Source organism: Corapipo altera, unplaced genomic scaffold (assembly GCF_003945725.1).
Source record: "Corapipo altera isolate COAL_440 unplaced genomic scaffold, ASM394572v1 268, whole genome shotgun sequence".
Taxonomy (NCBI): domain Eukaryota; kingdom Metazoa; phylum Chordata; class Aves; order Passeriformes; family Pipridae; genus Corapipo; species Corapipo altera.
Window position 1 is genome coordinate 6,438,017 of NW_020884901.1, and position 13,705 is coordinate 6,451,721.

At 50.5% G+C, this 13,705-nt stretch overlaps 1 protein-coding gene across 1 annotated transcript in view; it reads left to right on the top strand.

Moving 5' to 3' along the window:
• Positions 1–44: 44 nt before the first annotated feature.
• The window catches only part of MEGF9 (multiple EGF like domains 9), a gene marked incomplete at its 5' end in the record, with an annotated part of 46,640 nt that continues 32,979 nt past the window's right edge, over positions 45–13,705 (top strand). Inside the window, one exon of the mRNA XM_027649856.1 lies at positions 45–93. Coding sequence (XP_027505657.1) covers positions 45–93 — 49 coding nt within the window. The remainder of the gene's footprint in view (positions 94–13,705) is intronic.

Genomic DNA, 13,705 nt, shown 5'->3' on the forward strand with positions numbered 1-13,705 from the left:
GGGAGGAGGAGGAGGAGGAGGCGGTGGCGGAGGAGGAAGAAGAAGAGAAGGAGGAGGAGGAGGAGGAGGAGGCGGCGGGCAGCGGCCCCGCAGGTGAGCGGCCCACGCGTGTCCGTGGCGGGGCGGGGGGTGTCAGCGGGACGGGGCTGCTCCCCATCCTCCGCCGGGCGGACAAAGGCGCGGCCGGGGACGGGGCGGCGGCTCCCCGGACCCCTCCGGCTGCAGCGACCCTCGCGGGGTGGGACCCCCGGAGCATCTCGGCCCCGTGTGCCCGGCACACCCTCCCCACCTTGGGGCTGGGTGCGGGGGTACCGACCCCGGGATGGGGTCTGGCAGGGCGGGTGTGTCATGCCCTTGCCATGCCGAGGGTGTTACAGGTGTCACTGGTGGTTTGGGGGGAGCAGCGGGGCAGGTGCTGGTCCAGGCTGCCCAAAGCATCCTTCGCGGCAGCGGTCCCCGCTGTGCATTGTGCTCCCCGTGGAGGAGGTGAAGACACGTCCTCGCCATCACCGTTGTATCGGGGCAGTGTCCAACAGGGTGGGTGCTGGCCTTGAGCATCCCCGGTGGGACCTTGGAGGTCAAGTAGCTCTGTGAGCATCAAGGCTTCCCGGTGTCCCAGCTCCACGTGCCGGCAGCAGGGAGAGTGAGGTTAGCGATGACTTGGTGTCCCTGGAGCCCTTGTTGTTACCTGTGCCAGAAGGTATGTTTGCAGCTCAAACCCCACACTCCTGTGGTACCCGGTGGGTGTGTGAGGGCAGGAAAGATCCATTGGTTCTTCTGTGCTGGGAGAAATGCACCTCAGTAGGTCTCATCCTGACCCTGTTGTGTTCCAGGGCTTACACAGAGCTGAGGAAGGTGCTGTGACAATGGGAATAAATGGGAATAAATTATCAATGAAGAGTGTGAGGAGGGTAGAGGTAAGGGGTGGATGGGAGGGCTGAGCTCTCAGGTCAAGCTCTCGCTGGGTGTCGTACACTGACAGTGCTGGTCACTCCCAGGGAGATGGAAACACTGATGCTCTTCAAAGCTGAGACTGCAGTTTACCTATAGATTAAGCAGACAAAACTCTGCTGGAGTCCTTGTATGGAGCTTTGTTCACTTACTTTAGCAGAGAACTTGGCTTCGCTCTGCATTTCCAAAGCTTTGTGTTCAGACACATGCAAGTACTATAGTGCTGATCCTTTCCTATTTTGTATTTATTTTTTCTCTTCTCCTGGAAGATGTTTGGTTTAAGTGCGTTGAGCTTCCTCTGATGTGAAAGGGATGCATTCTGCTCTTCTGGTAGCTTTAGCAGTCTGAACAAGTGGTTTAATCAACTTGTTTTATTTGGCTAGAAATAAAATCAGCTGAAGATCTGGAGCTGCTTGTTTTCAGCCTTTACTTCCCTTTTTTTTCCATTGAGGTTTCTGTCTTTGCTTTTTCTGGAAGAAACAGAATGGCTTAAGATTAGGAGTTTCTGATAAAGGTAGGATGGGTTGAGTGCTCTTAAAGCAGAAGCAGTTTCCTCTGTTGTGCCACGATCAAACTGAGTCCACTGAACAACTCGCTGGCATGTGCAGCACAGTGTGACCCTCTGGGTGCCAACCAGGGGGATGCACGTACCCACCCCAAGCTTCCTGGAGCACATTTCCCCCTCTGACCTCCTGTGTTGTGTTTGTTTCCATCAGTATCAGGTGGCATCGTCTCTCCCACCCCTGGGCTCCAATGGGTTTATTAAGAGCATCACTCTCATATGGGACAAGTGCAACTGTTGCAAGGCAGGAGGCAACTGGTTTAGCAGTGGCTTGGGGTGCTCCCAGATGCCTATGTGGGATGCTCACATAACATCCTTTGTCTTCTGCCATAGAAGCTGTCAGAGATGCAAGCTGGGGGGGATTTTGTGTCTGTTCCTCATGCTGCCATGGGCACCCTCAGCCCTGTGTTTCAGTTCTCCCTTGGGAAGCGGGAGCACTGAGGATGAGCATTCCTCCCCGCTATCCCTGGGTGTGCTGAGCTCGGGTTGTGGAGGCCAGCATGACCCTTTGAAGTTTTAAAGTGCTAATTATTACTGGCTACAGCCACTTGATCTCAGAATTGCTCTCTGGTGCCTTTACTCTGCAGTGATGGCCAGGGTAGGAACACACGGGCAGATTATGTCTTCTCCAACAGCCCAGTCTGTTAGTCCTGAGTGTGACAGGTTGAGATTAGCCCTGGCTGATGAAGGATTGCTGGTGTGCTCGTGGGCTGGGTGGAGTTTAGGGCACCTGAGGGGGGATGAGGCAGTGGTGGGGGGAGATGGTGGGCTTGGCAGCATCCCCCTGTGTGATGTGGGAGCCTGTGGAGGTGCCATGGGTGGGTGGTATGGCTGGGGTCTGTGTGGGAGCTGGTCTCTGTGGGTTTTATGGGGCTTTTCTGTGCTACCATGACTGCTGTGACACTGGAGTCTTGTGCAGAGGTTTGCTCTGAAAGAGCATTAAGCACTGAAGGTATAGCAAAGCCAGTGAACATAATGGGTTTAGCTGAAACCCTCCTTTAGCTTTAATGCAAGCATGTTTTCAACATTACTTTTCCAATTGAGTAGGTAATTAATGCATTATATGCTCTGTTGCATGAAACAAATGGGTCTTTTCTCATACACATCATTAGAAAGGCTTCCCTTAATGCCCATGGTGTTATCACTGATAAGAAATGGGTGTGAGAGTCCTCACAGTCAGTGTTGCTCAGCATTACCAAGATTTCAAGTCAGACTTCAATGCATTTCTCATTCCTATTTAAGACGCACTTCAGCTTTCACTGAGCTGCCTGTTTGCTCCACTCTCCTTCTCTTCTTCCCTTTCCCAGTTTCGTGATGTTTATTTTTCTTTCCGAGCCTGTGATCATGTTAAAATCCCGGATTTTGTTTTTAAGAGAAGTAAATTGCTAATCCCCGTGTTTGTGGAGACAAGCTTAGAAGTATCCCCTGCCTTATCACCAAAGCCTCCAACACCCGCCAGGGAGACTCTGCCTCTTCCTTTTATCCACAGCAGTCTCGTTTCAAGCAGAAGCTGGAGCTTTGCTGGGGAAGCTGTTTTGGGGATGGCTGTTGGGTGGGTGCTTGTTTTGGAGCAGAGATGTGGCTCCTGTGGCCAGTGTGGTTCTGGTTGGACTTTGCTTCCATAAAGAACAAAACTGCTCTATTCCACCCGTTCCTGTAGGGTGTTGTTGAACACTGTGGGTCTCCTTGAAGGGTGTTTTGTTCTGACTCTTTTTTTCCAGCCCCATGCACAGCAGACGGGTGGGCTGAAAAGCCCAAACCTCCTTTCACAGCCTGGGTCAGCACAGGAGTTGCACCCAAACCTTGGGTTTTGGCATCTTTAGACTGTACAAAATGTTTCAGATCCCAAAAGCTGTTGCCTTCTTTCCTCCCTGGCGTTTCTGTTGTGCTCCACCTGCCTTGCAGGGTCACCAGCTCCCAGAAATGATGCTGGGTCTGACTCCTCACCTCTGAACCTCATAGGAGGGGACAATGAGCAGTTTCTGCTGCAGCCACAGGGCAGGAAATGCAGATGGCCCAGTGGCTCAGAGCAGTTAAACCACGGGAAGGTGTCACATTTGCTACGGAAATGTGTGAAAGCTGAGTCAGGGTGTGCAGTGACGTCTGATGGGTCTCCAGCCTCTGGCATGGGGCCACCTCTTGCTGAGGTGCTGCAGCTCAGAAGGAGGGGGTGCAGCCAGAGCCCCCTCAATGGGTGGAGGCTGTGGCTTTGGGTGGGATTAGCTGATGGGTTTAGCTTGTAAAGAGGAGCCTGGCAAATCCCCGGGGGTGTTGGGGGTGACCTGGGTGACTGTCTGGGTGCAGGGGAGGTGTTGGGGCGAGGAGGGGACTGGTGAGTGCTGGCTTCAACTCTTCATCATCCAGCTGGAGAGCTGGAGGGTTTTACTTTTGTGCAGGTACAGGACTGTGCACCCCATGCTTGCACAAGGTATAGGGGGCAGGTTTGGGGGGGGTGTTCCTGCAGTACCAGCAGTATTGTTGTGGGGAAAAGGCTTTGGTCCAAGCCATGGAGCCATCAGCAGCCAGACCCTGCCATACTGGGCCTGTGTTCCTCGAGGGGTTGGGAGCTCTCAAATCCTGGTAGGACAGAAACAGCCAGCTTGCTGAAGGGCAGTTTCAGGACATTGTGCCAGTGCTGGTCCCTTTTGTAGCTCTGGATGACTCTTTCCCTCTTCCCATTGAGCCATTACCCCCTTTGGTAGAGGTCTTCCCACCTCTGTATGGGTTCATGCAGATACCTACCTGAATGCCCCTGGTCTACCTCTGACCCCGTGGGAGACAATCAGAGGGAGCCAGAGGGATGAGCTGGAGCTTTCCTCCTGCTCATTGCTTGGGAAGGCAGCTTAAGCTGTCCTTGTTTGAGGGCTTGGGATTGTGTTCAATGTGTTTACTGAGATAACTTGTATTCAAGGTGTCAGCAGGATTTAAATTTATTTAAAGAAATGGAAATGAAGTTATGGATATGAAGGCTGAGGATAAGGAGGATGGTTCTTGTTCCTTGGGATGAGTACAGGAGCAGCCAGGGCAGAGAGTGGCTTTTTCCAATCAAGTAATAAATTGTGAGGTTTGTAGCTTTGAGCTTAAAATAAAGGGATGTTGCCCACAGCAGAAAATGTCACTCCCTGCCTCCACGTTCCCATCTGAGTCATTCTTGTATCAGATGCACCCAACTGTCCTGACTCAAGATTTTGAGATTCTGGGACTTAACGACGCTCGTGAATATCAGGATATTTTTTAGAGGATCTACAGAGCATCCAAGGTCTTGTTTGTTATCTTCTCTCTGCTGAGGTTTTGCTTTTTTTTTTTTTATTTTAAATGATAGCTGAGATTCAGACATCACATCACTGAGTTGCCACTTGGAAAATGCCATCTTGGAAAATGGCACTGGCAGTGTGTGGTGATGTTATTTATCTGGCTGCTCTTGGTAATACCCAAACACCAGCCTGTGGGGGGGGTGGGAAAAGGTGCTGGAGCATGGAATAAAGTGGTTTGTCTGAAGCTGTGTGGTGGGCAGGAGGTGTCCCAGTGCCTTTGTTGGTCCTCTGGGCTCTGTGAGGATGGCTGGGACAGTCAGGACAGTGCTGGAGTGTGACCAGGAGGACTCTTGCAACACTGACTGGGGTTTGCATGGAGTGCAAAGGTTGTGTCTATCCAAACAGCTGGGAAATGTGTGGCCAAGTGTGGGATGAGCTTCCTGGTCCGTGGTTGGTTTTGCCCTTGGAGCATCCTCCTGGGGCTGCCTGTTCCCAGAGAGGCACCTTGGCCTCCGTCCTGCTGACTGCCTGGCTGTGCCAGGGGGGACAGGACCACTGTGGTTATGGTTATGGTGCTGGGCTGGCAGCAGAGCTCATCTTGTGAGCTACACCAAGGTGTAACTCAGAGGGTGAACAACCCCATCCTGGAGGGGACCGTGGTCCTTGTGCTGCTCCAGTGCAGCCTTGGAGGTGGCTGCAGCATCCTGGGATCTGCCCAGCTGTGTCATGGTGGGCATCGAGCCTGTCCCCAAGTCTGCCCTCACCAGCTGCCTGTGGGTGAGCACAGCACGAGGACAGGGACATCCAGGACATCCCACACCCCGTGGCTGTGGGCAGGGAAGCACAGAACAAGCTGTCCCTGAGGAGCAGAGGGCCCGGATGCGAGTCTGCTGAAGTCAGGGGAAAGATTTCAGAGGTTTTTGATGAGAGCCCGTGGCCTATAAATACCCAGGGCCGGGGCACTGTGTGCCACTAACATTTGTGGAGCTGACACCAGCTGACTGTCAGGAAGCGCTGCTGTGCATCCGAGGTGCTCACTGGTGCTTCCAGGATCTTGGTGGTGTGATGCATCTGCCAGTGTTAGGAATGAACTCATGCCAAGACCGGGTGCTGAAGGCAGGGATTTCTCTTCCAGCCGTCTGGCTGGATGGGAAGGCTCCGTCTGCTTTACCTCTGACAAGCACTTATAAAATAAAATTAAAAAAGCCATGTTAAGGAGCTGGATTGTTGTTCAGCACCTTGACTGCACCTGAGATTTCATCAAGCTCTGAGATCTCAGAGGATGGAGCAAGGGCTCAGACTTGCTTCAGAGGTCCTGGAAAGCCACAGGCTTTGTTGCCCTGGCAGGTGCTGCATGTCTGAGCTCAACAGGGCTGCCTTGTGCAGCGAGGCATTGCTCAGTGGGAGTAGGGGCCAGAGGGACTGAGTCTGGCACTTTATAATTGGTTGGGGATATTAATATGTTTTATGAGCTAAGGGCTAGATTGCACTCCAGCCATCTGCCCTGCCTTGGGGGGTCCTGTGTCTCCACCACCGCAGGAGAACAGAACCAGTTGCAATTCAGTCTCATTAAACTGGCTAAAAACCAGATTTCTGGTTCACAGGAAATTATTTGCTTTTTTTTTTTAATTTGACTTTTGGGTTCGGTCAGACTGAAATTAAATGGTTGTTCTTGCTTTGCTTCTGCTTAAGCTTCCAGTAAGGTCGAGAGTCCTGTGCCTCGAGGCTGTCCTGTAAGATTGATGTGCTTGTTGTGCTTTGGGGCTAAATCCATCCCCAGTGTGGGGTTGGGGGATTCTGGGTCCCTGCCAGGGGAAAAACGCTCCCAAAATCCCAGCAGGGCTTGTCTGGAAGGGTCTTTTATTGGATTAGAGCTTGTCAGTCGGGAAGCATTTCTAACAAGATATTCTGGACTTGGAATAATTGAACCTCATTTGTCTGGCAGAACATTTTCCCCCTTATTCACTAGGAAACTTCCCAATGGTGCTGGTCTTGGCTCCTGGAGAAGCAGTGGACGCTGTCACCTCATCTGATGGGGTCACTTGTTTCCCCATGGCTCCTCTCCCTGATTCTTCACAGCAAGGGATGCTGGAAAAGTGGTCCAGCTTTTCCTGCATCCCAGCTGGCTGGTGTCCTGGCGCTGAAGGGCTGGGAGCAGCTTGGCTGTCTCCCCTTGTTTTCTCCGGCGATTTAATAAAAGCAGGGAACAGAGAGGGGGATGCTGGATCCACGTGGTTTCCCGGGATTGCGCCTTGCTGCCTGCGAAGAATAGACCCTCCAAACACTCTGCCGGGCCACTAATCGCCTGGGGACCATTTGAGCTGCCCAGAGCGGCTCTTTTGTTGGAGGCTGAATTCTTCCTCTGGCTGATGCTCATCCCGGATCTTCCCATGCAAAATTCCTATCGCCCTTCGTCACCCGAAATGCAGCAGGGTCCTGATGCCACGCAGGCTGCCAGCCCTCCTATTTGGCAGCAGCTCTGCTCCAGCCCTTTAGGGCTTTTATTCCTCCCCCTCTGGAACAGATTTTTGAGATCTCTGCTCCTGCTTCACACACACGGGTCCTATTTCAGTGAATGAGGCACTTCCCCGGAGCTGCATGAACTAATGCAAAGCCTTAGTTCGGTCTTGTGCTGCTTAAAGGAGGATTTTTTTTTTTTTTTTTTTATTTCTGAACACCTGCTGTATGAATTACGATTTGCCTTGTAAATGTAACTGATTCAGAGTCTGAGCATGAGCGATGGGCATTTGCTTTGCGCCTGGAAAAAGAAAAAAAAGCAAAAAAACCCTCGAAGGTTTTTTTTTTTTCCCCATCTGACATCTTGGACTTCAAGCAGAGAAGTCCAAGATGCTTTTTTTTTTTTCTTTTTTTTTTTTTTACCATTTTTAATTCAGTTGCCCCCTGTCCTTATAAATAAGCCCCCAGACACATGACGAGGCAACCATCCCTGCTATTTATAGCTCGAGCTGCTCCACATGCCTGTTTTAAAAATCAGGCAGCTAAATGGCTCTGCAGCCTTTCAGCAAAAGGCTTAATGACACAGGCATTTTCTATGCATGGATGGGTGGATGTTTAAAGGCCATTGGTGCTGAGCCTTCACCCTGAGCAGGACGGATGGTTTCTGCAGCAGGGAGATTTCTCCTGGGCAAAGGGGAGCCCCTTGGCACTGCCCTGACCCTGGGCAGGGGCTCTGGGTAGGCTGCACCCCATGGCTCACCCCTGCTCCAGCCACTGGCCATGCTCCCAGCAGGATTGGTCCTCCCACCTTTCCCCCGCACCTTGGCTCTTCGTGGGGTTACCATTAGACAAGATATATTGATATTCCCCAAGCTCATTGTTTTAAAATAACTTTTTGAAGCTGCATTAACCCTTAATTCCTTCTTTTTTTTTCTTTCCTTTGTGGCATCACCTCCCTGTGACGAGGAGGCTGTTGGTAACCTTTACCCGTTTAACTGGTCGTGCCACTTCTCAGATGAATCTGCTTTATTCCTGGCAAATGATACAGCCTCAGTTTTCAGGCAGCTTTACTCTATTTTGACTGACTGGCTGACTATATTAACTGATAGTGCTGCTTGGGCTGCTTTGATCCTGTATTATTTATGGAAATGATGGCACATAACTCTGCGTAGCTGATTAATGCTGCATGTATTTTTAATATGCTAGTTCTCCTGTTTGATCTGTGCTAAATGATTATTCTCTGATGTGTTCCTGGGTTCATTTTGGCTCTTTATGAGAAAGAGATTGAAATGGACTGTTTGTTTTGTTGCCTTTTTTTTTTTGTCTCCCAGTGGTCTCATCGTGTGCTGGTTTTTAAGCCTTCATGGGTCGTTTTCCCCAGCACTGGCTCTGCTGCAGCCACGTGGAGCACTTACACTTTATTGCTATTAATTTGTGCATTTCACTGGTGGCATTACTCTAAATTCATTGCTGTGTGTGCAGTTGTGTGAAGTTTCAAGGGAGATACAAGGTGGAACAACAACCTTTTAGGTGATGCTCCATCTTCCCTTGTGTGCAACTGCTGAATGCCAGCTTGGCTCTGACTCAGGTCCAGCAACACCTGAATGAGAAAGAAACTGGTCTGAACGGGAAAGGGTGTAATTAATATTTTCTGTGGCCTGTCACAGGATGGCTGGGACTGGGGGATATTAAGAAGATGATTTTAATTGCCGGGGAGGTGTGTGCTTGACCCACAGCTTCCTCCTCTGTGGTTGTGGCTGGGGAGGGATCGGAGGGCAAAGGTGATGTTTCATCCCAGGAAATACCCACCACATCCCGTGGTGCATCCCATGGCATGCACAGCATGTGCAGTGCTGCTGCTGACGTCAAGGAGAGAGAGCCTGATCCTTCATCCCTCCTCCCAAATCCTTCCCCATCACCAGACATGGCCAACGGGGTGGAAACCGGGAGGTTGTTTCAGAAGAACCATCTGTGAGCTGGAGGATCAGCATTTCCCCCTCCCTAGGGGCAAAATTGAGGGGAAGAAGTTGATTATTTTTTTAAATACATATTTCCCCCCCCCCCCTGACTTTTATAATACCTACTCATCTCCATGGTACAGGCAAGGGTTGTCTCCAAACCCCTGCCTGCACCCCCCTTCTCCCTGGGCACACCATGTTCCAGCAATAACAGGTTTGTGAGGATGCTTTCATGAGCAGCACTGTAAAGGTGCAAAGCAATGCTAGTTGAAAACATTTAAATGAAAGCTTTTTTCCTCTTCCTCTGAACAGGCCTTTTTGTCAAAATCAGCAAAATATGTATCTTTCTGCAAAAGATCCTGTTTCCTTTAATGGGCTTTTCCATTGAAAATGGTTTAAACTTGATGTTCTGTTCTTTCCCTCCAGATTTTTCAAAGCTCCTTGGACCATGAGAACTTCAATGGTTCCATTTTCCTTCTTCCCTCTATTTCAAAAAAAGATACATAGATATACATATATATTGTAATATATATATATATATTCTGCTTGCTAAAACTCATGTCTTTTATCACCTGGAACAAAGCAAACGTTAGAAACTGGTTTTTAGGATATTCTTTCTCTGCCCCAAAATAGAGACATGCTTACCTGAGCAGTTATGTGGGGGCAAAATCAGGAGGGATGGTGGGTGCTGAGGGAACAGGCAGGATTTTTGGATGTGGCTCCTATGAACCAAACTGCCTCCCCCAAACATGCCTCGATGGCAGATGTGTGAGTAATGGGGCAGAGGCACCCAACCTTTGTGGTGCCTTTTGTTCGGAGTGTTGCTGGATGGCGAAAGGACCCGGAGCCTTTGGTAACAGCGTGGCTGGGTGGGGTGGAGTGGGGGCATTCCCATGCTCCCCTTCCCACCCAGACTGCAGCCTGAGGGCTGTGGGGAGCTGGGCTGGGATGCAGTGAGGACCCCAGGGTATCCTGAGAATGTGGAGGATCTGCTCCAGGTTGTTTGTCAGAGGGTTGTTGGAACTGAAGTGGAGCACAGCGACCTGTCGGCTCCTGCCTGGGCTGGGTGTTTGCTCACTTGCTGCCAACACAGGCGATGTCTTCAGAGCCTCCCCAGCTCGTGCTCTGCCCTTCCCTGCCAAGGCCACTTGTTTTTTTTTTTATTCCTGCTGCTCCCAGTACTCGAGGAAGGATCTGGGGGGATTTGCCTTGTTTTTCAGCTCAACAGTTGACTTGGATGGGAGCGCAGCCATCCCAGCTCCCGGCACCCCCCTCCCTTGAACAGCTGTGCCGTGTTAGGATTTGTCCTGTGGGGTTTTCCAGCGGTGCCCCCCAGTTTCTGGGCAGGGTGGGTGTCCCCGTGTCGGTCTGGGGAGCTGCTGGGCTGTGTGGCATGGCCGTGGCTTGCCCAGCATCCCCTCAGCCACGGGGCCAGCTGGCACAGGGAGCAGATGGGGGGGTGGAGCCGGGCTGCTCAGCCGGGTTTCAGGCTACGATAAAGCGAAGTGACGTCGAGAACTAAATACCTGTTATCGGGGAAAAGCAAACAGAGCCTCCACCTGCCTCCAGCCTTTCTCCCTCCAAGGACAGGCTGCATGCCTGGCGTGTAGCTCCCTGTAAGAGATGTTCTGTTATTAATGTGCTTGCTTTGGCTTGGCTGTGTTGTTGAGAAATCCAACTTTGACTCCAGATAATTAATGACAAACGCTTATCTGGTCTTAACTGTTTTATTCTGAGCATTTTTTCCCTCCTGGAAGTTCACAGTGAGTTGTTGACAGCGTGCCCTTTGACGTGGATTAGTGCTGACGCCTCGCAGTTGGATCTTCCCATCCTTTTTGCATCTTGGTTGTTTCTTTTCAAGGGAGGCTTTTGTACATGTCTAATCCATTTAAAATGAAAAATAAACAAGAAATGGACTGGTCTCTGAAGGGACAGTGGGTTCCAAGGGTGGTACTGCCTTCCCTGCAGAAGAAGGCGAGCTCTGGGTTGGGATGGACAGAATGACAGTCCTGCCTTTCCCCCCAGCACCCCAGTTTGGTGTCAGGGAATGTCTGGGGCAGTGGTTATCTACACCTTTTGGTTACAGACCCCTTAAAAGCTTTCCAGGAGATGTGTAGATGGTGTGTTCAAATTTATGGACTGGGGAGTTGATGCCCTTCTCTCTCTGCTCCTCCCATCACTTTGTGATCCCTCTTCGGAGATCCCTTGTGTCCACTGTCATGTGTATTTGGGGTAGGTGGTCCTTCCCTTAGAGCTGATACTCTCCCATCTGTATTTATGTAATACCAGGTAATATATTTAACAGTGGGTGCACTATTTGCCATATGAAAGCAGAGCCTCAGGACTGTGTCAGGTACCTGCAGCTCCCTGGGTTCACCAGGATTTTGGATGCCTCTTTGCAGATGGGTCTCAGATCCTGTTTTTGCAGGGTTTCTCATTGGCAGCAGAGTTGGTGGAAGAGGAGGCACCACTCCTCCTCCTGCAATGCCAAAACAGTCATTATGAAGCCCTCAAAAATGGGGAAATGGTCAGGATAGAAATGTCAACAAACCTCTTCTAGCTGGCCCACAGGCTGCAGAGGAAGCTCTGTGGTTTTGAGCATTTCTTTGGCTTGGTTTTATCAACCCAAGACTGAGTGTGCTGCTTTTACCAAGGGTAATTCTCCCTTGGGGATGGTGGGGGATTCAGCTCTGACCCTGGAGATCACCAGTTTGGTTTTAGCATCTTGGCTCAGACTTGGTCTCAGCTTAGAGCACTGCACAGGGTGCCTGAAACCCTTATGCCTGGCTGCCTCCATCCTTTCTGTCACACCTTTAAGAGTTTTTCCTATTTAAAGAGGATTTGGGTGTTCTGTGGGACAGGGCTGTTGCCTGTTGTACTCCGCTGGATGACCTGGTATTTATTGTGGAGGTTTCAGAGAATTGGCTTAGGCTTGAAGTCTCTGTTTGTTTGTGGTTGCTGAAGTGGTGCTGTTTAATGAAAACATTTCCCTTTGAAAGGTGAGCTATTGCTAGAAATAAATACAGATAACACCTTGTGGCTGAGGCAGGAGCTGGGGCTGGATGGAGCTACAGGGTCTGTCTGTGTTGGCAGCAGTGTGGTGACTAAGGAGAGAGGAATGAAAAGCTGATGTGCAGCCCTGATTGGGGTCACTCACCTGCTGCAGGGCTCAGAGGCTCAAAGCAGAGGCGAGGGGGAACCAGGGGCTGGCAGCTGCCCTGCAACCCCTGTGGGTGGGCTGTGCCCCTGCCGTGTGAGCAGGGGGGGAATTTATGCTCCCTAAATTCATGCCACAGCTGCAGTTGCTGGAGGAAGGTTTGGAGTACAGCTTAGGTGCACTGTGCTGGCTGCTCCCCCTCAGCAGGTCCTCAGCAGATGATACTGGATCTGCTGCAGTTCCCTGTTTCCAGTGATAAGTCACAGCTTTTTCTGTCCAGGTGTCTTTTTCCATGACGTGTCCTGGCCCATATCAGTTCCCTCTTTGAAAGCTCAGTTTCTCCTCCATGGATTTGCCAGGAAATTTTGTCTTGCTGCAGTATTTGCAACCCAGTTTGGCAGGTACTGGATGAAGGTGTGAAACAGGTTGTCAGAGGGGGAATTTAAATCACCCGATGTGAGCTGGAGGTGGCTGCATCGCTGTCCTGTGCAAAGTATAGCAGGGCAAGCACAAGGCTGCGTTATAAAATAAGGGAATAAAACTTATGGAGCAGGAAACCTCTCTTCCCAGCTGGGATGACATTCTCCTTGCTGTGTCCCAGTGGTTCTCCCTGCTTACAGCACGTTGTAAGTTACAACCCCTTGTCTGGCAGGAGTTATGGTAGCTCCAAACTAGCCTGTAGCGCTGTGTCATCATAACCTTGAAACAGGACCCAAATGGCAAAACCTGCCTGAAACCAGTTGTGATTACTCATGCTCCGTGCTATCCCTCTCCCCCGCTGGGCTTTCTGCTATGGTAATTCCACTTATTAAGCAAGGAGACAAAACACCTTTATTAAACTTGGAACCAAGCTCGGGAGCAGTGAGAGAACCGGGACTTGCTGGCTGCAGGCTCTCAAAGGGTTTTCTTCTCTTCAAGTCCCTCTCCCTTCCCCTCCTCGGCCTTTAAAGTGAGTGAGAAAGGAAGAAAGGTTTTGCTGTTTGTGATGAATAAAAGTCTGTATTTAAATATGTTTATTTAGAGTAGGAAAAAAAATTAGGAGCGTGTATTGGGAAGGAATCCTGTGATGTTGGGGCCTTCCAACTCAGAATACTCTGTGAAACCTCCAAGCTTGAAAATGCAGTGAGCTGAGATGGACTGGGGTCGTAGCTCAGGCTCTGGAAAGCTTCTTTTTATTAACACTTTCAGTAAGTGTTTATTAACGCCGTGGATAAAAGGGGCCTTTGTTAATGGAACTGTCCCTTTGCTCCTCGGCTGGAGGAGCTGAAGCTTAAAAGGAACTGCCTTGGGCACCTGCTGGAGTTATTGATGAAAGTTTTCATTCCAGATTTTCTCCACAGGCTTAAACAAAAAATAGCCTGAAACC